The sequence below is a fragment of the Mesocricetus auratus genome, unplaced genomic scaffold, assembly GCF_017639785.1.
Source record: "Mesocricetus auratus isolate SY011 unplaced genomic scaffold, BCM_Maur_2.0 Super-Scaffold_100707, whole genome shotgun sequence".
Taxonomy (NCBI): domain Eukaryota; kingdom Metazoa; phylum Chordata; class Mammalia; order Rodentia; family Cricetidae; genus Mesocricetus; species Mesocricetus auratus.
Window position 1 is genome coordinate 10,390,031 of NW_024429269.1, and position 27,184 is coordinate 10,417,214.

Sequence of the window (27,184 nt, forward strand, 5' to 3'; positions counted from 1 at the left end):
AGACCAACCTGGTCTACAAGAGCTAGTCCCAGGACAGCCTCCAAAACCACAGAGAAACCCTGTCTCAAAAAACCAAGAAAAAAAAATCATTTTTCTATATGTTTGTCTGTGTGAGGATGTTGGATCCTGGAGCACAGACAGTTGTAAGCTGCCGTATAGGTGCTGGGAACTGAACCCAGGTCCTGTGGAAGAGCAGTTAGTGCTTTTAACCACTGAGCCATCTCTCCAGCCCTGTTTTTATCCATCTCTGAACCTGTGCCATTTGAAAGGGTGCCTAACTTTAATTTAAAGGGTCATTATGTTTATACAGACTGTTCTGCCTGCATGTATGAATATGCACTGTGTGTGTTTGGTGCTGGTGGAGGTCAGAAAGGGGCGCTGAGTCCCCTGGAATTAGAGTTACGGACACTTAGCTGCCATGCCAGTGCTGGGAACTGAACTCACTGCCTCTGCAAAACAGCAGATGTTCTTAATCACTGAGCCAGCGTCTGTTCAGCCCCAGTGCCTAGCTCTTACTGTTCTGTTGTTATTGCTGCTGTTTTGTTTTGCTTTAGGATATGTTTATGGTTAGGCTCTGGAGTGAGCTGGTAGTCTGACTACACAGGAAGCTGAGTCGGGAGGATTGCTTGAATTCAGGAGTTTGAGATCACCCTGAGCAGCATAGCAAAACTGTCCCTTTTAAAACAATGATAATAGTTTAAAAGCATTTATTCCTAGTTGTTTGCTGCTGGGGATTGAACCCAGGACTTTGTGTGTGCTTAATTGATGCTCATCATCCTTGGTCTAATATTTAAGTGAAATTTTCTGGACATGTAATTTAAGGTAATAATGGCATGTTGTAGATTAATTTGAATTATACTCAGTAGTATTAAATGTTGTATACTCTGGTATCTGAAAATTGTAGCTTCTCGTTGTTTTACAGCTGTCTTAGTTAGGGTTTCTCTTGCTGTGAAGAGACACCATGACCACAGCAACTCATAAAGGAAAACATTTAATTGGGATGGCTTACGGTTTCAGAGGTTTACTCCATTATCATCACAGTGGGTGTTGTGCAGGCAGACTTGGTGCTGGAGGAGCTGAGAGTTTTTTACATCTTGATCAGCAGGCAGCAGGGAGAGACTATCACACTGGGCGTGGCTTGAGCATATATGAGCCCTCAGAGTCCACCTCGACAGTGACATTTCCTCCAACAAGGCCATCCCTCCTAATAGTGGCACTCCCTCTGGGTCAGGCAGTCAAACACAGGAGTCTATGGGGGCCATACCTATCTGAATTCTTAATTCAAACCAGCACAGCAATGGTGATGATGAGTGGAAGTGCAATCAGGCTGAGGTCTGGAATTCTGTTGCAGACTTGAGATGTCAGCCCAGAGGAATTGCAGATTGCTGGCCAGATTCTCTGCTAAATATTTTACTTTTCTTTCTGAAAGTGTTCAAGTGCCTGTGAGCTTATGAAAGTGTCTGTAGACTTTCACCTTAAGACAGTGTGCATCTGCTGGGCGTTGGTGGCGCATGCCTTTAATCCCAGCACTCGGGAAGCAGAGGCCAGCCTGGTCTATAGAGCCAAGTACCAGGACAGCCTCTAAAACAATACAGAGAAACCCTGTCTCTAAAAACCAAAAAAAAACCAAAAAAAAAAAAAAAGCAATGAGCATCTTTTTTTTTTTTCCAAGACAGGGTTTCTCTGTAGCTTTGAAGCCTATCCTGGAACCCACTATGTAGACCAGGCTGGCCTCAAACTCACAGAGATTCACCTCTCTGCCTCCCGAGTGCGGCGATTTAAGGCATGTGCCACCATTGCCCAACCTAACGATTTTAATCTGTGCAGTTTTGTTAAAATGTACATAAAGTTCAGTTGGAAACAAGTTTTGCTTTCATGAAGCAAGAGTATTTGGGATCCTCCCCCTGTTTCAGATAAACCTTTTCCTCAGCACACTAGCTGAGAATTACAGATTCAACAGTTCTTTCTCTCTCTCTAGTTCTACTTGTCAAACTCTGAAAAAGAACGTTATGAGAAGGAGTTCAGCCAAGAAAGACAGCAAGACATTTTGAGAAGAGCGGCCAGAGACTTGCCAGTCTACACCACATCAGCTTCAAAAGGTAAGAGAAAGAATCTGAACTTGGCAAAGGAGTTTTAAATATGTGTCTCTGTCAGGGTAGGTCTGCTTGGCTTGACTAATGACTGGGTCATGCCAGGAACACGAGTTCCTGTTTAGTGTATCATGTGTGGTATTTCAGATGTAAATGGATAGTTACCTATATTAAGTCAGGTTCTCCGAGGGGTTTACTCTAATGTAAATCTGGGTTTAGTTTGTCTTGTCCCCTTTTTCCCTAACACTCAGCCTTCTTGACTGAAACTTCCAAGTACTATTCCTAATACACTATCATCTGAAAATTCTGGTTGGAATTTAGCTATTCCACATCCTGACTAGTAATACAAGAAATTAAGAATATATGAGAAATGGGGAGAAGTGAAGACAACACAACAGGGAGAAAATTGGCCAGAATAAGGTTTTGTAAGGCCGTGACTATAAACTATGTGCTGACTTGTTTTATGTCGTCATAGCCCAAGCTAGAATCATCAGAGAGGAGGGAGCCTCAGTTGAGAAAATGCTTCCATAAGATGGGACTGTGCATAAGACTGTTGAACCTTTTCTTAATTAGTAATTGATGGGTAAGGGCCCAATCCATTGTGGGTGGGGCCATCCCTGGGCTAGTGGTCCTGGGTTCTATAAGAAAGCAGGCTGAGCAAGCCATGTTGAGCAAAGCCAGTAAGCAGCTCCCCTCCATGGTCTGCATCAGCTCCTGCCCCCGGTATCCTGCCCTGCTTGAGTTCCTGTCCTGGCTTCCTTCAGTGATGGACTGTGGTGTGAAGTGTGAGCCACATCAACCCTTCCCTCCCCAACTGGCTTGTGGTCGTGGTGCTTCATCTCAGCAATGGCAACCCTAACTAGGATAGTTTATTTGCCTGGTTCTACCCTGCCTGTTTCCTCTGAGACAGTTCCCCTCCTAAGGGTCAACTGAGACAGCAGCTTGCTTCCTTTGGGTTGGTCACATTATTATAGGAAATTGTTTAAATTATAAATAGTAGCAGCTGAATGGTTCCTCTGTACTGAGTTCTACACACAAGAACCCATTTAAACTCACAATATTGTAGTCTCGTGTGCACATACTGTCCTGGGGCAATCATGTCACAATAATGAGAACGAGCCCAAGGTGCTGTGAGATCGGTGAAAAGCAGCAGAGAAATCAGAGGGCAGGTGGGGGCTCTTAGGCGGCTTCCTGAAGGAAGCATGGGCCCAGGCAACAGCAAGACTAAATTGACGATGGTGGTGTAGCCTATGCTGTGTAGCTCAGACTGGCCTTGAACCCCTGCTGTGGCCTTTAGAGTGCTGGGATGGAATCAGGTAGATTGCAGGCATTTGAGTGCAATTATAAATGAACTTGTGCATTCTGGCTGACTGCAGGAAAAGCCAACAGTGATTACTCTGAGAGAGTCCCTGTCCTGTGACTCAGGATGTCAGTGGTATATCACTTTGAATCCCTACTGACACAGGTTGAATACTTGTTCAAGATCACACAAGGCTGTATGTGAAGAAAACAGAATTTGAATCCAAGTATTCTAATTTCAGAACTCAGTGGGCTTCTCAGTGACAGATCACACATACAGGGAGCTTAACCTTTGTGACTACAAATAAATCCTGACTGTGGTCTTACATAGTTCTAGGCTAGCCTAGGCCACATAATGAAACTGTCTTTGAAAAAAAGAAAAAAAGGTTTTAATTATCTGCAATAGCTTAAGGGCGGTAGGGAGGTACTGGGATTTTAGAGACGTAAGACAGAACAGTGGATTGGAGAGATGGCTCAGTGGGTAAAGAATGCTTGCTGTGCGAGCATGAGACTGGAGTTTGAATCCCCAGCACCTATGTAAAAATGCCTGTACCCGTGCAGGGTGGGGACAGGTGCTTCCTGAGAGCTCTAGCCAGAACAGCCAGCTTCCTGCTCGGTAGATCCTGTGCCAAGGCAGTGGAGACAGACTTTCTCCTGGTCTCTGAAGCCTTGCTTGTCTTGGAACTCCCTCTGTAGACCAGGCTGGCTCTAAACTCAGAGATCCGCCTGCCTCTGCAGACCAGGCTGGCTCTAAACTCAGAGATCCGCCTGCCTCTGCCTCCTGAGTGCTAGGATTAACGGTGTGTGTGCCAACACCATCTGGCTCTTTTTTTTGTTTTGTTTTGTTTTTGTTTTCGAGACAGGGTTTCTCTGTGACTTTGGAGGCTGTCCTGGAACTAGCTCTTGTAGACCAGGCTGGTCTCAAACTCACAGAGATCCACCTGCCTCTGCCTCCTGAGTGCTGGGATTAAAGACATGTACTACCACACCTGGCTAAGATCATCCAGTTTTGAACTAGTACATGTGCCCCTAAAGCAGTGTTTTTCAACCTGTGGGTCAAATGACCCTTTCACAGGGTTGCCTAAGCCCATTGGAAAACACAGATATTTACATTACAGTTCATAACAGTAGCAAAATCACAGTTATGAGGTAGCAACAGAAATAATTTTATGGTTAAGGGTCACCACACAGTGAGGAACTGTATTGTATTAAAGGGTGGTAGCATTAGGAAGGTTGAGAACCATTGCCCTAAAGGTAAATAGCCATTGATATAAAAATTTGTCGCTTAACTAGGCCTAAGCATGGATTCCTGCCTATAATCCCAGGATTCAGGGTATGAAGGCAGGAGGACTGAGCAAATTAAAGGCCAGCCAGTTTCTTCTTTATTTTTGAGACAGGATCTTCCTATATAGTCCTGGTTGTCCTGTAATTCACTATATAGACCAGGCTGGCGTTGAACTTACAGAGATCTGCCTGCCTTTGCCTCTGCAAGAGCTGGAGTTAAAGGCAGATTTGGCTGTGTTCTATTTCTCACCTCCACAGGAGTGTATTGTATTTTAGCTACTACCTCCCACCCCCATGGTGATGGGATTGCACTCAGGGCCTCTCTAAGGCTAGACAGACACTCTACCACTGGGATGTAGCCCCAGTCCTCAGCCATCATTTTTAGCCATGAAGCTGTGACACCACTGTACTGCAATCATTCGTTATGTTTAATAGTTTTCTTCTTAACTTAGAGCAGATTTAAGGATCTTATCATATGAAGTCACCTTCTAAGTGTTGTGCTGTGTGCCTGGTATCAGGTGGAGTTGCAGCTGTACACACGGTTCAATGTCAACTTTGCCTTGGCAGCCCTTTAACACGCCAGGCTAAGTTGTTCGCTTTAATAAACCAATTAAAGCGTCATGAAAATCAGAATTTCCCCCCTGAGGTTTATTCCATGTGTCCATATAGGGAAGAGAGATGAGATAATTTGGTAACCTCCCCGAGTTCATCTTTGGTGTCCTAACTTCAGGGTAAAGTTTGAATATGAGACCAGTCGGTCCTGGTCAGGGTGTGGCACTGTGCCTCTCTGCATCTCATCTCTCCGTGAGCTTCTCTCACGTAATCCTGGGAGACAAGTTCCTCTTCTGGCTGTCCCAGGACCTTGGCCTACCTTCTTCCTGCAGGAGATCCTTGGAGAAATTCCCATGTCTTGGTATCCATTGTTTCAGTAGTTTGACAGCCTAAAAGGGGGCCCAAATATCTCTTCAGCATATCTTCATTTCTGGCACATTTTATCAGTGGGAAGCTGCACCCTGGACCTCATTCCTGTGATTTCAGAGGGATCTGACATTTTGCCCCAGCACATACCAGGAACCCTGAGTCGTCCTTTCAGTTCAGTATCTGTTCATCCAGTCAGAGCCATTCTGGGTTTCCAGTTGTGAAAGGATACCTGTACTTGAATGAGTTACTATTTGAACCTTCAGGCTCACAGAAAACAGATTTCCATTTAAAGTCTAGTGCCATGGAAGCAGGAGACAGGTTTGCTGTGTTCACCTTTATTTCTAGAAATGGGCAGTATTTATCATACGTAGAAACTCTCAAGTATTCATTGAACAAATGAAGGGACACCCCAGCAGCACCTGCTCTATTTCTGTCTTCAGCACTGTCCTTTTGTGGCTGCTGTATAAGAAACTGAAGTTTCCTTTGATCGCAACTGTTTTAGCTTTATCTGCTTTTGTTAAGTACAATTTTCTTTCTTCCTCCCTTCCTCCCTCCATCCCTCCTTTAGGGAGGATTTCAATATTTGTAGTCTTAGAATTTGATATGTAGATCATGCCAACCTTGAACTCACAGTAATCCACCTGCCTCTGCCTTCCAAGTGCTGGATTAAATTCTCACCACAGCCACCTCCAACCCATGTTCTTGTAAGGCCTGTTTGATTTCATTCCATCCCTGCACCTGTGTATATGCACAGCTGTCACAAGCCGAGTGGCGGGAGGATGGAGAGGAAGAGACAAACATAGGTGCTTAGCTTCTCTCTCTCTGCTCCTGACCTTACTGCACATGCAGCCTTCAGTTTCTGTTTGGTGTGTAGACTTAGGGTTAGTGGTGCCATCTTCAGCCTGCTGTCTTTCCCTAAATGGAGTATGTGTTTTTTGTGGGAAACTCTTGTTCTCAAGAACAGTGTACTTACTATACAGACACATCATAAAGTATTTAGCCATTTCATGTATACAATTATTCCTAGGAACTTGAAAATGGCTCAGCAGGACCCAGGACTTCCTAGCACCCACATGGCAGCCCACAACTGTGTGTAATTCTAGTTCCTAGGGTTCTGATGCCCTTTTCTGGAATTCAAGGCCACCAGGCACAAATGGATTGTACAAAATATACATTCAGGCACAACATTCATACATTTTTTAAAGGGAGATCATCCTGGTATTTTATTATTTAAAGTAGCTGTAATGAGCATTCCTATTTGTTATTTTTTAAAGATTTTTTTAATTAGGTGTAGGTGTGTGTGTGTCTGCATGTAGGTATGTATGCTAGGGAGACCAGAGGCCTGAGCTAGAGTTATAGATGGTTGTGAGTCATTTTCGATAGGTGCTGGGAACTGAACCCTGATCCCCTCTGGAAGAGCAAGCAGCAACTGCTTTTGACCACTGAGCCATCTTTCCAGTCCCCATATGTGTTGCCGTTCAAATGAGCAAGCAGTTTTCTGTAACTGAGTCTGTTCCTTCTAACTGGAGTCTTAATTTTCCAAGATAAAGGGGTGTTTTGTTTGTTTTTCTCTCGTTTCATGCATCCCAGATTACCCTCAAACTCCCTGTGTAGTTGATAATGACCTTGAACTTCTGATCCTTCTGCTCGAGCTTCCAGGTGCTGGGATTACAGGCGCGCCCCACTACATTTTGTACATGCAATGGTGCCCTTCAAACCTAGAGCTTCATGCATGAGAGGCAGGCTAGCACTCTGCTGTCTGAGCTAAACCCTTATCCTCTAACTCCTTATTGTTCACTGTCATTGTCTAATGTGCTGTGTATTTCATTGATTCTCTTAGTCCCTACAATGTAAAGTGTATAAGCTTCCCAAAGTAGGGATTTTTGTTTAGATTAACTAGCACATAGTAGGTGATTAGTGTCTTGAACAATTGAATGTGAACTAGGCAATAATACAGCATGTATTAGAATTTTAGTTGGAAAGAGGTTTTTGTTTGTTCCAAAAATGAACTGTTACTGGTCTAGAGCAGGGATGGGTGCAGAGGTGAATGCCTTGAAGTATGGTGGTAATCGGTTACAGACATCGTGCTGTAATCAACAAAGCACTGGGTTTGGAACTCAGCGGACCTGGGTTCTGGCCTAGTTCTACTGTCTGCTGTGGTGTTTGGCCTTCTGAAAGTCACTTACTTTGGATCTACTTTATTAGTTTGGAAAATTCTGGGAAGATACATTATGAGGCCCCTTTTCTTGTGACATTTTGTTTGAGATGCTCTCTGGTGCATTTTGATATTTTTAAATTTTAAATTTGGTATATTTCAAAAGTCAGACTTTATAGATCTGCTAAGTTTGCACTCCTTTTGAGTTTCTTTTTTCTTCTCTCTAGCTGTCCGATACTGTGAAAAATGTCAGTTGATTAAACCTGACCGGGCTCATCACTGCTCTGCGTGTGACAGGTGAGTGTTAACTCTGTTTTCCTTAAACCCTACCCTGGAATTTGGCAACAGGAACATTTTACATGCTTCTGCATATTTAGCAAAACACTTCATCCTTTCCCATTATTTGATTTAGATATAGAACTAACACAAATATTTATGTAAACTAGAATACACTGGAAGTTTTTGATAACCATTTCTCTGCTAGTTGAGTAAAATTTTACTTTTAAATGTGCTTTCTAGCCAGGCATGGTGGTGCATGCCTTTCATCCTCTGAGCGTCAGTAGGGATGTCTTGAGTTCAAGGACAGCCAGGACTACACAGAGAAACCCTGTCTCTGCACTTACACTTAATGTGATGTTGATGAGCCAATGGTTATAACCTCCTTGTAAAATATGACCACTTCATGGACTAAAGAGACTATGATGATACTTTCTTGGTTTTTTATTATCGATATTGATATTAAAACCAAAAAAAATCACTGAAGTAAATTCTATAATTGTTTTCAGTTGCCATTTGGTTCATCTTAATCCTTGTTTTCATATGAGAAGGTAGTATGGTAATGGAAAGATGTTAGCTTAAAACTCTTGACTAATCCAAGCCTGACAAGACATACAAGTTTCTGGGTGTTGGGTTTCTCATTCTTTCTTTATGAAATCTGTACTATCACTTTTTTTTTTAAGTTTTTCGAGACAAGGTTTCTCTGTGGCTTTGGAGGCTGTCCTGGAACTAGCTCTTGTAGACCAAGCTGGTCTAACTTACAGAGATCCAACTGCCTCTGCCTCACAAGTGCTGGGATTCAAGGCATATGCTACCAATGCCTGGCTTGTACTCTCACTTTCTACATGTATAAATAATACTCTAGAGGGAGAAAAGTTTGGTTTTGTTTTGGTGTTCTTATGATAAAGTGTAGTAGTGGTCATCATGGTGAAACTTGATGTTAAAGAATGTAGGAAAACAAGCAGCCATCTCAATCCGTGTGCTAGTGTGTGGTGTGCGCACTTCTGATGACTGACATCTTGATCTGCACATGCTTATAACACTAGAGGTCATCTGTTCATCTCCTTAGCTGATGTCTAACTGGGCCTTCTGATGTACCAAGAATCATTCCCAGACCTGAATAGTAAGATGTCATTTGGTATGGTTTAATGTGCTAGCTGTGGTGAATTGACAGTGTAAAAACTAGTGACTATTTACCTTGGAAGGTACTTAACGGAAGTAGCAGAAGTTACCTGAGGTTTCTTGATTGGTTCTCAAAGATTTAGTTCAAAGGGGATATTTTAAGTTGAATAAAATAATGAGAAATTAGAGTCAGAATTTTTCTGTATGAATTTTCTTATGTTTCTTCCTAGATGTGTTCTTAAGATGGATCATCACTGTCCATGGTATGTATGAACAATAGTAGAAATCGCCTAAGTCAAGAGGGTAAGGGATGGGCATTAGAAGAAAGAAATTGAGAATGATTTTCTTTAGTAACCTTTTTTTCCTATTGGTGCTGGTATTTAAATTCAGGGTCACTATACATTCTAAGCATGTGCTCTCTATGACTAAAACCATATACCCTGCTCCAGTATTCCTATGTTTGAGCTCAGTTAAATTACTAATGTACACACACGCATGCACGCACACACGCACGCACGCAGGTACGTGCATAGATATGGACATTTATATTTTTTCCTTTAGAAATATTTCCTGATAAATAATCCAGATGGTAACATGTTAAAAATTAACATTATAATGTAGCACAAATAATAAAAGCCCAGAGACAGATATTGAGGTTAAAGCTGAAGATCAGAGAAGCAAAGTGGCCAGCCACTAGAGAGTTCTCATCTCTACCAATGCTCACACCAAAGGGGTGTCCACTGAACCTCAGACTGCTCCCGACTGCACTGCTCCTCAGACTGCAATGAGCTCCTGACTCCTCCTACCTTATATTCCTCCCTAGTGCTGGGATTCAAGGTATGGGATCCCAAGTGCTGAGATCACCTTTGTATGAGCTGTTTCCTTTTCAGACTGGATTAATTTCCTGTAGCTCAAGGTGGCCTTGAACTAACAGAGATCCAACTACCTCTGTCTCTCAGGTGCTGGGATTACAGGTGTGTGCCACCACTGCCAGGCCTCTATGGCTAAGTAGTGTGACGAGTTTTGTACTCTGATCTTCAAGCTTTATTTGTTAGATCATAAACAAAATATCACTACATTAGAACCGCAAAAATCTATATTACATGAATTTAAAACATCCATTAGTTAAGATAGTGTTTGTTTTCTACTTGACCTGTTTCCAAGTAATAATGACATAAGCTCTCTGATTCCCTTTCCCCCCTTATGACTACAAGGCATACATTAATTTGCCATCTTAACCATCTCTGTAAGCTCAGTAATATTAGGTATATTCCCATTTTGGTACAAGCACCAGGATTTTCACATCTTAGAGAGCTGAGCTGTTTCATGAGACACTCACTATACGCCACTCCCACCAGCCCTGAGACCCTATTTTGCTTTCTATTTCTGTATATCTGTGATTTATCTAATTTTATAATGTTACTTTCTGTATTCTTCTAGGGTGAATAACTGTGTGGGATTTACTAATTACAAATTCTTCATGCTGTTTTTGTTGTATTCCCTACTGTATTGCCTTTTTGTGGCTGCAACAGTTTTAGAGTATTTTATAAAATTTTGGACGGTAAGTCTTTTTTCTGTCTTAAGCATATATATAAGATGCTTTTTATAAGTAGATCTGATTAGCCTCTATAATGGCTCAGACTTTACCTGCAAGTAAACGTCTGGTGCACAGGCTCTGAGTGACTGCTGCAGACTGTAGGGAGAGCTGTTTTGGGGGAGTCAGCGCCTCCTGTTCTGCCTTGATGAGACTCGCTGTGTCTGCACTCACAGTGACACCCTGGGCCCAGACAAACGCCCGCTTCCTGTCTGCGTACACTTACAGAATTAAGAAAAAAGATTTATTTTGATTTTATGAACATGGATGTTTTTGCCAGGTATGTCTGTGTACCATATGTGTGCCTGATTCCTGCAGAGACACCCTCTGGTGTCAGATCCCCTGGAACTAGAGTTACAGAAGATTGTGAGTCAATATGACATGTATTGAACCTGAGTCCTTTGTAAGAGCAGCCAGTGCTCTTAACTGCTGAGCTGTCTCTCCAGCTCCCATCCTCTCAGACTTTTAAAAAAGCAACAAATAGTTAAAAATAATCAAATGTTGCCGGGCGGTGGTGGCGCATGCACTCGGGAGGCAGAGGCAGGTGGATCTCTGTGAGTTCCAGACCAAGCCTGGTCTACAGAGTGAGTTCCAGGACAGGCTCCAAAACAATACAGAGAAACCCTGCCTCGAAAAACCAAGAAAATAAAAATCAAATGTTTTATCAATAAGGGACTGAAGCATGATTTATCTGAGAGAAATGGTATGAAACAGGCAGCCCAGTGCATATAGTATGTGGTAGTGTCTAAGGGGAATAGCAACCTACTATACTAGTGTGTCCTGGCTTTTCTGGAAATGTTGGAGAATTGCTGGCGCTGCTCCCTGCTGGATGTGGCATCTGGGAAGGAGACATCCTTCTATTTTCCTGGGGATGTTGGCTACTATATACAAATGCTCATCTATTCAGAATACATAATCAAGTTGAAACCTTTTTAGTGTGGACGTATATATACTCGAGGGGGAAATAACTACCAAAAATATGGAAAGAACTCCGTTTTAAGCCGGGCATTGGTGGCACATGCCTTTAATCCCAGCACTCGGGAGGCAGAGGCAGGCAGATCTCTGTGAGTTCGAGGCCAGCCTGGTCTACAGAGCGAGTTCCAGGACAGCCTCCAAAACAATACAGAGAAACCCTGTCTCGAAAAACCAAAAAAAAAAAAAAAAAAAAAAAAAAAAGAACTCCGTGTTAGAAGTGGTGTGGAGAACTGCTGTTTTTCATTATAACATTTTCACAGTGTTTACATTTTCTATTGATAATAATTTAGAAATAACTTTAAAACATATTAAAACTATACTCTCATTAAAATCTTTAAATATCTGGACATTCTTCATCTCTATTTCTTTCCCCAGTGTCATCACGTCAGCCCCATTAAATGTAGGTTCAGTCTTGATTGTCACACTGCCGAACCCAATGCCCAGTCTTCAATTGATAATTACTACTGAGTCGTCAGACATAATCAAGCCATCATAGAAACAGGCGTTTTTCAACTCTGCTTCCTATCCTCTTTCCTTTGTTTTTCTCCATGCTATCGCTGTAATGGGAACAAAGCTGTTGGTTGCCAGGCTGGAATAGTGATGTCATCTCTGAGCGCCTGTTTGTCCTCTGATAACTACCTAAATTAGAGTCGCACAGATCCAAAGGAAAGGGCATGGGCTTTGCTTATATATGTGCTATAAAGTAAACTCCATGAAGGCAAGAAATTGTAACTTTTTCATCGGTAGAGAATCTAGGATGTTACCTGGCCCACAATACAGTCAATGTTCAGTAAATGTTTGCTGAATGGTAAAATAACTAAAGGGACATTAGCTTAGATTGCGCTTTTATGTGTGTGTGTGTGAAATTGGAGTCATACTTACTGCACAGAATAATGTAAACATGGTATATAAAAAGCACCCAGTAGAAGTCTGTCTGTTCATGTGTGTGTGAGACAGTCTAGTCTAGAACTCACTGTGTAGCCTAGACAGTCTTCTTGCCTGAGCCTTATGAGATGTCTTTGGTTTTGTTTTTCTCATTGTATGTCTGAAACCATTCCTGTTGTAACCATGTTTGTCTCCTGTTGCCGTTTTTACTCTCCTTTCTCAGCAGTGCCTGCTGACTTATGAACACAGTACCTAACTTTACTCTGCATGTGTGAGACTGTCTACTAGCTGTTGCCTTGTCTTTTTATGAGCGCCCTAATTTGTTCCACGTCCACTTTCTCTGATAGGTTTTTGTTTCCATAAGAAAGATACTAATCTTTATTCATGACCTTGGTAACAATGAGCCTTTCTTCAATAAAATCACCAGCTTAAAAACAAAGTTCATAATTTAGGCAGCATTAAAATCGACAGTTTCTCTCACGAGGAGCCACTGGGCACCTGTAGTCCAGTACTCTGTTGGCTGAGATAGATTTGTCTGGACCCTGGCTGTAGAGCCCAGCCTTGGTCACGCAGGACAGCAGAGTTCCCGAGTCGAAAGGCAGCCCCAGTGCTCATGGCCAGGCATGCTTGTCTTGAGGGCGCTGGCTCTTCTTGGAGCTCATCTTTCATGACTCTGACTGCAGAGTTTCCGCCCCGTTTCACCTTGTATCTTCTTGTATGTTTTGTTTTTGTTAGTTTCCCATCTTTTAACCAGCTCTTTTTATTCATGTTTCTGTCTGCTGTCTGGTATAAGATTGTACAAATGGTCACCCACTTTATTCTGACACTGTTAGTGTTTTTGTTTTCACTGTTAAATTGTGATTTGGAGGAGGAGATAATTGTGGCATAAAAATACATCTGCATTTACTTTTTTTTTTTTCTTTTGCTTTTTGAGACAGGGTTTCTGTGTATTGTTTTGGAGGTTGTCCTGGAACTAGCTCTGTAGACCAGCTTGGTCTCAAACTCACAGAGATCCGCCTGCCTCTGCCTCCTGAGTGCTGGGATTAAAGGCATGCGCCACCAACACCCGGCCTTGCATTTACTCTTTTTAACAACTGGAAAATGTGTGTTTTGTTATCCAGGTCTGGTGAGGCCCCAGAGCTAGAGCCCATTGTGACTGAAAAGATGTTTACTCAGGGACCCCAGAGAGAACAGACAGCCTGACCAAGGCTAGTGAGGGCAAGAGCTGCTTTAGCCAGTTTGAATAATCTCAGTGGGTTCTGGGATGACTAAACTAGAGTAATGCTGCCTCCTGCTGGGGATGGCAACACATGCAGACTCTGGATTGGTTAGCATGTGAAAGTTGCCCTCCTAGTGGTGAGTGCTTTTTGAAGTACTGGCAACTTGAGAGGGGATTATCTCCCCAAGTCAGTGAAGCCCCAAGATCCCAGTGTTCTAGACTGGGAGATAAGGAACCTTGGTTTTGTACAGAGGTTGTTGTGACTGCAGTTATCAGAGTGAGAAGTGAGATTGGAGAAGTTAGATGCCTACCCAAGGTCATGTATTTCATAGTATAGAAAACTAGAATTTAAAGTCAGATCTGTCTATACCAGGGTTCAGATACTTTCCAAGGTCACTACTTGTCAATTAAAGCTGTGTACAGCGAAGGCCAAGTCACGGAACAGTTATTTCCAGGAAATACCTTATGTATTTTAGAGAGATTTTTATCGAAGCAATGTAATTTGGGGGTCTGGAGAGATGATGGCTCATTGGTTTAGAACACTTGTTGCTCTTGCAGAGGACTGAGGTTCAATTCCCAATATCTACATTCTGGTTCATAACCATTTATAGTCATGTATACAGTGCACATATATATGTGCACACAAAAACCCACTTGTATAAAATAAAATCCTTAAAAATGTATGATTTTAAACTTTCTGCATGCTGGGCACTCATGCCTTTAATTCCAGCACTTAAGAAGCAGAAGCAGGTGATCTCTATGAGCTCAAAACTAGCCTACCTGGTCTACAGAGTGAATTCCAGGACAGATGGAGCTACATAGTGAGACCTAATCTCAGGAAACAAAACAAAAACTAAATAAAGTTTCTGCTCTGTGATAGTGTGAGCTAAGGGTACTGGTCCCTCAGCAGCATCAGGGAGATGCAGCCCAGCATTGTCCACCGTCCTGAGAAGGTGCCTACTTATGGATTTCCACAGAAACGGGCTAGGACAAGTCAGGGTTAGTGAGTTTATTGACTAAAAACAAGATATAGTATGTGCTTCAGCAGCAGGTCTCAACCTGTGGGTCATGACCCCTTTCACAGGGTCACATGTCAGATAGTTACATTACATGCAGTTCATAACAATAGCAAAATTACAGTTAGGATGTAGCAACGGAAATAATTTTATGATTGGGGGTCATCACAGCAGGAGAACTGTATTAAAGGGTCTCGGTGTTAGAAAGGTTGAGAACCGCTGAGCTAGAGGTACGTGCTGGTGTTGGAGAAGTTGTGCCGGGAAAGGGCAGTTGCACACTCAAGGCATGGGTGTGGCTTTCTCCAGAGTCACAGTTAGGTTTTGTGGGTAAGTAAGTTACATTATTTGAAAGATACAATCCACAAGATCTAAAGATGAAGCAAAGTTGCCAGGTGTAGTGATGCTCACTTTGAATCCCAGCACTCGGGAGGCAGAGACAGGTGGATCTCTGAGTTTGAGGCCAGCCCGGTGAGGCCAGCGAGAGTTCTAGGACAACCAGGGCTACGCAGGGAAAACCTTGTGTCTCAGAAAACAAACTAACAGATGAAACAAAGTAGGTAGAGTTTAATTAGTAAAACAGAACAAAACTGAGCTACTTAGTATTTCTCTGATTTTAAAGAGTGTGCTTTTGTGAGTTTGAGGCCAGTGTGATCTTCATAGCAAGTTCTAGCCCTGGCTACACAGTAAGACACCCTGTCTCTAAAACCAAACTGAAAATTTAAAGTGGTTTTTGAGGTATATATTCTTACATTTAGGGCGGACAGGAGAGTGCTAATACGGTTAAATTCAAGGTCACAGACGTTGTGTCCTAAATATGCATGGTTTTAAACATCTTTGTTTGAGGTGTCTTTAGAAAGATGGGCCTTGTCTGTAGGCAGTGCTGGCATTATTAGTCCTATGAAGTTTCTGGACCCTCCCTCAGTCGGTAGGAGATGCAGGACCCCAGGGTGAAAGCAGCTGATTAGCCTTCACATATCTGGGATGATCAAGATGGAGTAGGTTGCATATTAAAGTGAGTGGACAAGGTGGGTCTCACTATGAATGGAAAGTCTGAACCAAGACAGAGGAATTGATCGGTGTCTGAGGGAAGAGCATTTAAGTCAGAGGAATCGTTGAGTTGTACCAAGGGAACTTTTTCTTTTTGTATCCTTAGCTGTTCTGGAACTCACTCTGTATGTCAGGCTGGCAATCCACCTGTCTGCCTCACTGAGATTGAAGGTGTGCACCACCATCACTTGGTTTCAAGGGAACTTTTTATGACTAGATTAGACTAAGGACAGGAACTTAGGAGAAGCCCAGGATCCTGGTAGGGCTAAGTGACAAAGGAACTTTAGCAGTCTTTAGTGTTAGAAGATATCTGTGTCTCTGCCTGCTTGCCTGCCTGTCTAGTCTTCAGGAAAATGGGAACAGAAGAGTGACATGATGTTACTTGTAAAAGGTTCTGATTGCTGAGCTGCAACACAACAGGCTGACAGTCAGCACAGCTGCCATATCAGAGACTGCCATTGTTTTTCCAGCCAAAACAGGAGGTAGCAGGGAGGTGCTGAGTCAGCAAGTCTCATTTCTGGAACTACTAACCAACCAGAAGGTTGAAGAATTACAGATGTTCATGCTAAAATGTTTTGTTTTGTTCTTTCAGACACAAGTTCCTTGTATATAATTGGATGGGACAGTGCATGTTATCGGGTCTCTGAGATGTGCTGAAGAGATAGATGATTTTACTCGTTTGGGAGGGTAGTTTACTTTTTGGGACAGTGCATGTTATCGGGTCTCTGAGGTGTGCTGAAGAGATAGATGATTTTACTTGTTTGGGAGGGTAGTTTACTGTTTGGAAAAGTGTTGACCGTTAGAGGGCAACTTCTTGTATTCCTTCCAAATGCACATAAGTGATAAAGCCTAGTTTTCAGGATAACTTTGTACAAAAGTTGTTTTCTTAATGCATTGTTTCTGTTTGCACAAGCTTTGCCGCAGGAAATCTACAGAGAATTGCCCGAAGGTAAAACATACCATTGCCATGACATTCTCATAATCTCTTTATAGAGTGAATGTTTATAATTAAAGTTTGCTTTACAAGTTGGCAAGATAGAACAGTTACTGTGTTTTAAAAGTATAGTGGTTACTCTGAGAAAAATAAATACCAGGATAGTACAGGGCTGGTGGGGAAATGTTCAGCAATAACTTAGGTTCACTCTCGAGAACACACACACACACACACACCGTGTGTAGTATGGAGGATTATATGTATGCATGTGAGTGTGGGTGTTCACGAATGTAGGAGGCCACAGCATGATGTTGGATGTCTCCCCTGCTGTTTGACTCGGTGCCTTAAGTTGGGGCCTCTCACTTGCCAGCAGGCTTTCCTGCTCTGCCTGTCTCCACGCCTTAAGGGATCTGCAGCCATTCCCACTGTGTATGTGACTGCTGGAGATTTCAACTCAGGTCTTTGGGCTTCCAAAGCAAATACCTCTACCCACCGAGCTGTCTTCTAAATCTGTCAAATGTAAATGTTAAAAATGTCCAGTTGTGTGTCTGACTCCAGTGCACACACGCATGAGGACACACGTGGACGTGAGAGGTGGAAGTCAGTTCTCCTTCTACCACGGGCTCTAGGGACTAAACTCAGGTAGTTGGGCTTGAGCAACAAGCACTTTTTACCCTCGGAGCCATCTTGCTGGCCCTCTGATTAGAAACTTCTGTGCGTGCACTCTCCTGTGTTCACCCAGAGGCCAGAAGGCGGCATCAGATCCCCTTGAGCTGGGATTGTAAGTAGTGTGAGTCACCTAAGGCGGTGTTCTTAAACAAGGAGCCATCTCTCCAATCTGTTGTGTGCTGGTCCCCCACTCGCTTTGAGACGGGGCCTTTCTGTGTAATCCTAGCTTCCTCAAACTTGTATCATCCTGCCTCTGCCTCCCAAGTGCTGGGATTAAAGGGGCATGCCACCATGCCTGGCTTGTTAAACATTTTTTAAATTAAATAGGGCAGCCTGTTCTGAAATACTAGGAGACTTGACCTATATGGTTTTTAAGACAGTCTCGTGTGTCCCAAAATGACCTTGACCTTGCGATCCTCCTGCCTGTGTTTCTTGATCCCTGAAATAAGGCATGCACTACCATGCTCTGTTATTTGTTATCCCAAGGACTGAACCTAGGACTTCATGCATACCAGGCAAGCATTTTTCTGACAAGTACATCTCCAGCCCCTTCAGGGTTTTATTTCAGGGGAAACATTTAAAGGCTTCTTACTGTTAATGGCTGTATTTCTGTAAGAAGGAATGACAGAAGCTGTTCATTGTTTAATACTTTTTGGCAACTTATTTCAAATGGCAATTACCTACAAAGACTCCCAAGGAAAAGAAACAAGGATGAGGAGCCGGGCGTTGGTGGCGCACGCCTTTAATCCCAGCACTCGGGAGGCAGAGGCAGGCGGATCTCTGTGAGTTCGAGACCAGCCTGGTCTACAAGAGCTAGTTCCAGAACAGCCTCCAAAGCCACAGGGAAACCCTGCCTCGAAAAACCAAAAAAAAAAAAAAAAAAAAAAAAAAAAGAAAGAAAGAAAGAAGGATGAGGAGGTGGACATCAGAGCATCTAAGGACCTGGGCACCTCAGAGGAGACACATTCCACTTGTTTTTAGAGCATATGTAATTAAGCAGCTGTTTTTATACAAATGGAAGTAACCTTGCTCCTCTGGATGTTGAGGAAAATCTGAATATATACATAAGGTGTGAAAGAAAATTGGCTAGGGAGAACAGTCCATCTTTTCATTTTATGGCTGAATTGTTAGGTGTTTCAGGAAAACTTTTTTAAAGTTTGTATTACATTGTTCTCTTGTGTATGGGTATGTGTGAGCCTGCATTTATATCTGTGTACCACATGCATGGTTGGTACCCACAGGTCAGAAGAGGGTGTTGGATTCCCCCCCTAGGACTGGAGTCACAGACGGTGATGAGCAGCCCTGTAGGTGCTAGGAGGAACGGTCAGTGCTCTTAACTCTGAGCCATCTCTCCAGTTCCTCAAGACAGTTGTTAAATGAGTTGGGGCTGGTGATGGGTTCAGCCTGCTTAGAGACTGTGCCTTCAAAATAAATGGTCTCATTTATTTCATTACTCTTCATATATGACTTTTTTGTGTGGATTCAATCTTTAGGAAGAACGAGATTACAAATTGCATTTTAGAGGTTCAATATCCTCACAATTAACCCCTCTTTCTTCTTTCCTCAGAATGAACTGAGAGAGTCACGTGCAAAATTCCACGTACTTTTCCTTTTCTTTGTGTCTGCAATGTTCTTCGTCAGTGTGCTCTCACTATTTAGCTACCACTGCTGGCTAGTTGGAAAAAACAGAACAACAATAGGTAAATAAACTAAAGTACAAGTCTTTAAAAAATAACCACAAATGAATGTGGCCTGTAGTAGGCAATAAAGAAATGAAAAGTAACTATGTATTTAAACTTTACTGTTTGGGTACAGTCAGTGTAAGACACCTAGACTCGTGTTGAAGATGATCGTATAAGTGACTGTATATATAGGATTTCAGTAATGTATTATAGCAAAATTTATAGTCTATAAACTTCAAAGCCATTACCTGTGTTTATACAGTGTCTTTTGAAAGCTAATCTCTGAATGACATTTTCATGCTTAAAGTTGATGCTCAGGCCCAAATCATTTTAAACCCTTCAATTTACCTTCTTGCTAAGACAGAGTACACTTCATGTATTCTTGACCCTCCCCATGCACAATTTAACAGGCGTACGTTCTAAGGGTTAGTGCTTATGTTTTTTATTTCCATTTTTGTGTCATTTATCAGTGAAATTTAATGCAAAGTATTGTTGTTACCAGCTTTTTTGTTTTCCTCTCTTTCTGATTTTTAAAATGAAAATACAAGGCTAGAGGGATGGCTTGGGAGGTGCGGGCACTTGGTACCAAGCCAGGCGGTCTAAGCTCAGTCCCCTGAATGCGTGTCCTCTGACCCCCACACGTGTCCTCAGTGTGGATACGTAGACTCTGAGTGTGTAGATAAATGCAAAAGGAAATACACGTAAAAACAGAAGCAATGGAGGAGTAATTGAGGAAGGTGTGCACTAGTTGTTCCTACTCTTTGCTCGTTTGCTCTTTTGGGAGACACACCACCCAGCTCCCAAATAAATCACACAGAGACTTTGTCTCCTTATGAAAGCATGACCTTAGTTTGACTTGTTTCTAGTCAGCTTTTCCTAAGCTAACCCATCTATGTTTTGCCTCTGGGCTTTTACCTTTTTCTATTTCTATGTATCTTTATTTCTTACCCTATGGCTGGCCCTCGATGTCCTCCTCTCCTCCTTTTCTTGCTCCTTCATCTTTTCCTCCCAGATGTCTCCTGTTTATTCTGTCTGCCAGCCCCACCTGTCCTTTCTCCTGCCTTGCTGTCAGTCATTCAGCTCTTTCTTAGACCATCAGATGTTAACACAGCTTCACAGACTTAAACATAAAAGAATGCAACACATCTTTACATCTTTACACAAACGTTTCACAGCATAAACAAATGTAACGTACCTTAAAATAATATTCCACCAAAAAGATTCTAGAGTAGTAGGACTGGGTATTATGGTATGTGCCCTTTCTCCCAGCACTCAGGAGGCTAAGGCAGGGTTACCAGTGTGAGGCCAGCTTAGGGATGCCTAACAAGACACTCTGGAGGCAGCCTCACAACCTTGTTAACTAATACTTACATGGTAGCTTAAAGTCCACCTGCCAGGCAATTCCTATGTGTTTGCCAGAATTGGAAGGAAAAAATTTTTTTTGGTTTTTTTGAGACAGGGTTTCTCTGTAGCTTTGGAGGCTGTCCTGGAACTCACTTTGTAGACCAGGCTGGCCTCGAACTCACAGAGATCTGCCTGCCTCTGCCTCCCAAGTGCTGGGATTAAAGGCGTGCGCCACCAACACCTGGCTGGAAAAAATTTTTAATGTAGAAAAATTAAGAGATTTGAGGCACATTTTAGTTACTGTATTTGAATTATATGGTCTTGTTTATTATTGGTTGTGTGAATTATATAGCTTCCGTATAAGGATTTCTGTTTCCTTGCCCAGCTCACCCTCCACTGTTAAGCACCTCAGGTCCATTATACTTTACTTTTTTCATTTAGATAAAATTCTTTATGTCTGTTACATAATTTGTTCTCTTTACAGAAGTGCTCTTATCCTAGAACTGACAACTTAACCTGTTCACAAAGCCCTACCCTAAAGACCTTTTACAAAAAACAGATTTTAGAAAGAAAACTAGAATTCACAACTGCCTGTAACTCCAGTTTTGGAGGTCCAATGCCTTCTCTAGCCTCTGAGCACTAGGTACACATGTGGTATACATACATTCATTCAGGCACACACCGATACTTACTAAATAATAAAATTAAAGAATTCATTTCAGATTAATAACTGGTAGTGTTGGAGGTCCATTTTCCCAACTGGTACTGACCGCCTAGGTCCAAGGAGCAGCCGGCTGTCGGTAGATGGAAGGCGAGCGCTGTGGTCTGGTTCTCACACGGCTTGTTTCTCCTGCGTGGAGTCTGAGCCCTTGTGTGTAAGAGAACAGAGTACTCTGCTGGATCCACTTACGGAAGCAGGAGCAGGACTTGACTTTGCGTTGTGTGTGTTGACCTCCTGTGCTGTGCTGCCGGAGTCCCTGTGCAGTGGTGGAGAGCATGTGGTGCAGCAAGGCTGCTGTCCCCGTGGCCACCATGGAGGCGAAGGGGTGAGGGAGGGAGGAGACATTAGCCTTGCCTCCATGCCATGGCCTTTACCACCTCCACGTATGCCATCGCTGCTGACCAGCCCTTGCATGCAGTTCAGATCCAGACCGCAGGTCGTGTTTCTAGGCACCTGCTGTTGTCCTTAAGTAATTTTTTCCACATTATTTTTACAAGTGAAACCATTTTATATCATGACTTATCATGTGCACATATAATTACAAAATTACCTAAATAAACAGGACTTCAGAGAATACCATTAATTCCAACCCTGTCTAATATAGTCTGACATTTTGTACGGTCTAGTTCAGCCAATTAGATGATTCTGTGGCCATGCCTTGAAAGACATGTTCATTGCCTTCACACGTCACTTCCTTTACTGCCTCAGCCTCCACACCCTAGCCTCTGGCGGGTCCCCCTGCCCCTGCCAGCTTGTTCTCTGCTGTGAGGGCTGGTTATTCTGCTGTGCACCTTTGCTCGTCTTCCTAACTCACCGCCAGGTCTCCCTGAGTTCCAGTGTCCCTAATGCCATTATCTGAAGTGGAGCGGCTTGTCCATGTCCCACAATCACACTGGAACCTTCAATCACGTGAAACTGGAAAGCCTCTAAAAAATGAGATTTTAACATCACTGACAGGGTCTTTTATAACATAGGCTGGTCCCAGATTCTAGAGCCGGCAGTGATGGTGCATACCCTCAGTCCCAGCACTCAAGCAGACTCTGCCAGATCTCTGTGAGTTCAAGTCTACATAGTGTGTTCTAGGCCAGCCAGGCTACGTAGGGAGACGGTCTTGGGGAAGGGTGGGGGGATGACAGAATTTTCTCCTACCTTTGAGTGCTGGGTTTTGAACTTGAGTACTCTGTCCTCTCCCGGTCCCCCCATCTCCCTTCTATACTCCACTACACACCTAACTTGGAGTCCTCTATTACCCAACAGGGTTGTAGGATATTATTTTAAGGTGTGTCACTTTTACGCTCTGGAACATTTGTTTAGTGATACAAAGATTCAGCTAACGCAACCTCCTGACTACAGGAAGTGGTAGGGAGAAGCCAGGTGGAGAAGGGTTTTTAATGAGGGGCGAGGAGAAGCACGAGGACTTCTGGAGGGACACAAGAAAGGAGAGGAGGTGAGCTACTTGCTACTCAGCCTCTCTGAGGAGCAGGATTTCAGCTTACCCTTTGAATCCTGAGTTCTTAGCAGAACAGAGCATTAGATAAGTTCCCTTGTAGCTTTGAACGAGTTGGTGCCCGACTCAGGCTGCTGCTCTTGCAGTCTGACCACTGCTAATAGCTGCGGAGTTGCAGTTGCTGATTTGGACAACTGGGGCTTAAAAAGCAATAGCAATTAAAAAGAGCACAACAGTTGGCACCCAACGTGGGTGCCAGAATGTTGTGTGACACTTTTGTTCTTTACTTTTTAGGCTTTTTGGTCTCTTGACTTTTGGGGGGATGCAGCACCCAGCTCCCAAATAAATCACATGTGGAGGCTTATTCTTAGTTATGAATGCCCAGCCTTAGCGTGGCTTGTTTCCTGCCAGCTTTTCTTAAATTATCCCGTCTATCTTTGGCATTGGGGCTTTTATCTTTATTCTTGTATACCTTTTCTTTCCTTTCCTTCTTATTCTGTGTGTAGCTGAGTGGCTAACCCCTGAAATCCTCCTACTTCCCCTCATTCCCAGATCCTCATTCTCCCAGATTTCTCCTATTTCTCCTCTCTGCCTGACAGCCTCACCTTCCCTCTCTCCTGCCTTGGCCGTTCAGTTCTTTCTTAGACCATCAGGTGTTTTAGACAGGCACAGTAACACAGCTTCACAGACTTAAGCAAAACACCTTAAAATAATACCCTCCAACACAACAGTCTTCCTTACAGGGTTTCTCTTCTGCTTTGATTGCACACACTAGTCCATTCTAGATCCACTAGCCAATCGCTTCACCTCTTTCTTCGTAGTCTCTCGCCTCTTGTGCCCTAGCTTTCTTCCCATGATGCCTTTACTATTCCTTGGGCTGCAATTTTCAGCTGTCCACTCAGTGCTGTGTCTTGCAGTTTGCTGACATCTGGAGGAAATCATTACTCTGATCTTCAGAGTGTCACACTTCTGATTGACGATCCTAGACCCCAACCAGTTGATGTGGCACACAGTTTTAATTCTAGCACTAAGGCAGAAGCAGTGGATCTCTGAGCTTACCACCAGCCTCATCTATACAGTGAGCTCGTCTAGCCCAAGACTACGACAGAAACAAAGGGATAAGACAATGCCGTACCTCACTAAGGGTGGAAATGGTGGTGGTAAGGTCAGCCAGCTTCCTCAGCTTCTTTCCTTACTAACCTAGACCTTCTTTGGAGGGGGAGGCAAAGGTTGGCTATTGAGACAGCCAGATTAGTGAGTCCTGGAACTCACTTTGTAGACCAGGCTGGCCTTACCAGTCATGATTATCGCCATTCTCTTCTTCCGATTTCTGAGTCCTTCTGAGGAAAATATTTACTTAGAAGTCACAAGCAACCTCCCATCTTCTCACCCTTCTAGCCTTCTTACACATCTCCTCCCCCACCTGTCAGTGTTGACCTTCCTCCAGTTTCTGAGGAAGGATGTAATTTTGTAGGATTTACCTTAGAACTCTTGTTGACATTCTCTTTTGGTCTAGGTTGCCATAGTTTTTATTTGCTTTCTCATGCTATCAATTGTGGTGATATTTTGTTCATGATCTAACAAATAAAGCTTTCCTGAAGATCAGAATGCAAAACTAACCACACTAGTTAGCCATAGAGGCCAGGCAGTGGTGGACACACCTTAACCCCAGCACTAGAGAGCTCATTGGCAGTCTGAGTGAATCTGAGCATTGCAGTCGTGGAAGTCTGTGGTTTGGTGGAGAGCAGTGCAGTCTAAAGTTTGGTGGATGCCCCTTCAGTCTGAGCATTGGTAGAGGTGAGAACCTCTAGTGACTGGCCACTTTCTTCTCTGATCTTCAGCTTCTGACTCTGAGTTTTTGTTATTAATAACAATTAGAATTCCTGCTATAGTCAGTCTGGCCCATCACCTTTCAGCTTGTAAGATGCTGAAGTGCTTTGTTTTTAAAAACAATGATGTATACTCTTCTTGTAGTACCTGTCTGTGCCTGGACCTCACTCTGTGTCACTTTACACTGACTCTTGAAGCTGTGGTCTGTAATCTCCCTCTGCTGCCTCATTATTCCGACATGTAACCACTCCTGCCGTCTTCATTGACTCTACCATCACTCCCCAAGAGACAGTCTGCCCTACAAAATTAGCTGTCCTTACGTCTGTTCTTACACGGCACAGGACTTTCAGGACTTAACACATGTAGGTTTTGCTAGACTGTAGATTTGTAGAAATTCTATCTAATTTTTTGTTTGGGTCCCAGTACCTGTGTTGTTAGGAATATATAGGATGTTCATCAATAAAGAGTAAACAAGTTCTAGTTCCTTAAAAATAAATTGAAATACAATGAATCAATTGGAGTAGAATAATTTCATTAAAGGCTGGGGACTTAGATCAGTGGGAGAACACTTGATAGCATGCGCAAGGGTTCAATTTCTAGTACCACAAAAGTAGGCTAAATCAAAAGTATAATGTCCATAAAAATTTTTTTTTCAAAAAGCAGTAATGGCTGGGCATGGCAGACCACACCTTTAATCTCAGTGCTTGGGAGGCAGAGGCAGGTGTTTTCTGTGAGTTCAAGGCCAGCCTAGTTTACATAGTGAGTTCTAGGACAGCCAGAGATACACGGAGAAACACTGCCTCAAAATAAATAAATGAAAGTAATATTAGATAATTATTTGGGCCAATCATTTTAGTGTTGGAATAAAAATATACTTTCTCCAAATAAGTCAGAAATTTTGCCTTCTTCAGTTTAGCTGACATAATAATTGTGTCTATGCTGAGGTGACACTTCAGTACATGCTTATAATATAACAGTCAAATCAGGATAATTGGGACATCTGTCATCTCAGGTGATTGTCATTTCTTGTTACCTTTTGTTATAATTCCCTTTACAATTTTGAAATAGATAAGATTTATTCATGTATGTACACGCTTGTGTTTGTTTCTTTTTTTAAACAGAGTCTTTCCGTGCACCTATGTTTTCTTATGGAATAGATGGAAATGGTTTTTCTCTTGGATGTAGTAAAAATTGGAGGCAAGTCTTTGGTGATGAAAAGAAATACTGGCTAGTTCCGGTATTTTCAAGGTAAGTTACAGAATGTAGGACTCAGTGGTAGCCTGAGCTAAATAGCTTAAGATTGGGAGTAGCTGTGCAGTAAGAGTACACATTTGAATGGGAAGTAGAAAAATAAAAATGACTCAAAGAGCTCTTCAAAATGAAAATAGATCCCTTTTAGGAATATAGAAAGTATTTTCATAGATTGTGACACAGAAGTGTTGTATGTGTGTGCCCCCTCTTTTCTCTCCCTCTTTTCTTTTTTTTTAAAGACAAGAGTCTCACTGTGTAGCCCTGGGTGGCCTAGAACTTACTGTGTACATGAGGCTAGCCTCGAACCTGGAAGAGATCCACCTCTCTTTCCTCCAGAGGGCTGGTATTAAAGGTGTGTGCCACATCCAGCTTACCTTTATTTTCTTAAAGAAGACTGAATGCTAATGCAGTTTTATCTCAGGTGTAAATGATATATTTGCTAGATGATTCATAGATTCATTTCTCCCTCATTCCAGCTAGTCTGGGCTATCTGTACACCAGTCACTACAGAGAAGGAAAACAATTTGGAAGTGTATTGCCAAGTTTGTAAGATCTGTAGTTATGCTGGGTGGAGGCTCACACCAGAATCCTAGGATTTAGAGAGCTGAGGCAGGAGGATCATCATGAGTTTCTGAAGTTTGCGTAATATAGTCAGATCTTGTCTCAAAGGGGGTTAGGGTAACTATAGGGTCTTTTCCTTAATAAAATTGCCATTTTCTCTCCAAAATGACTCGCTTTCCTTCCTTTTTAATTTTTTGGTTTTTTGTTTTGGTTTTTTGAGGTCTGTGTAACTGGCCCTGGCTGTCTTAGAACTCACTTTGTAGACCAGGCTGACCTCTAACTCACAGAGATCCACCTGCCTCTGCCTCTCAAGTGTTGGGATTAAAGGCACGCGCCACCCACCCAGCCTATTTTTATTATCTATCTATCTATCTATCTATCTATCTATCTATCTATCTATCTATTTTTTTGCTTGGCTGTCTCCTATTGCCTTATCTTCTGCTGACAAGAGTATAGTCATCTTACTTTTTTGACTCCAGATGTCTTCTCTAGATAATTTTAAGAGTGTTAATCATTCTGTTCTGTATGTTGTCCCATCCATCTTTTCAGCTTCCTGCTTTTTAACTTAGTCACTCTAAGTGTATTCACCCTTTGTGCTGTCTTGTCTGCTGGTGAAGCCCCATTTAGGAGTTTTATTTGAGAGGATGTATTTCTTAGCTCTAGAAGTTAGATTTGGCTCTTTCCTAGAAAGTCTTACTTTTCTATTTTGTTATACCCATTTGTCTTTCAGATTCATGGATATGCCTGTTATATAATTGCAGTTTTGAAGTTGCTGATTCTCACTTTGTTTTCTGTTGGTTCCTATAGTCTTAGCTCTGATCACATTATCTGTTATTTTCCATGTAACTTCTAATTAAACAGG

At 42.6% G+C, this 27,184-nt stretch overlaps 1 protein-coding gene across 12 annotated transcripts in view; it reads left to right on the forward strand.

The window, feature by feature from the left end:
• Positions 1 to 27,184, forward strand: part of Zdhhc20 (zinc finger DHHC-type palmitoyltransferase 20) — a 57,133-nt gene that overhangs the window by 20,306 nt on the left and 9,643 nt on the right. For 8 of the 12 annotated variants that reach the window (XR_005875087.1, XR_005875088.1, XM_013117258.3 and 5 more), the window contains 7 exons: positions 1,979 to 2,099; positions 7,977 to 8,046; positions 9,378 to 9,410; positions 10,588 to 10,708; positions 16,797 to 16,832; positions 19,054 to 19,186; positions 25,632 to 25,758. Coding sequence is in view for 9 of the 12 variants with exons in the window: in XM_013117258.3 (XP_012972712.1) it covers positions 1,979 to 2,099; positions 7,977 to 8,046; positions 9,378 to 9,410; positions 10,588 to 10,708; positions 16,797 to 16,832; positions 19,054 to 19,186; positions 25,632 to 25,758 (641 nt within the window). In the remaining 3 variants the exon portion in view is untranslated. The remainder of the gene's footprint in view (positions 1 to 1,978; positions 2,100 to 7,976; positions 8,047 to 9,377; positions 9,411 to 10,587; positions 10,709 to 16,796; positions 16,833 to 19,053; positions 19,187 to 25,631; positions 25,759 to 27,184) is intronic. The other 4 variants (XR_005875089.1, XM_013117262.3, XM_013117261.3 and 1 more) reach the window with 1 other exon arrangement.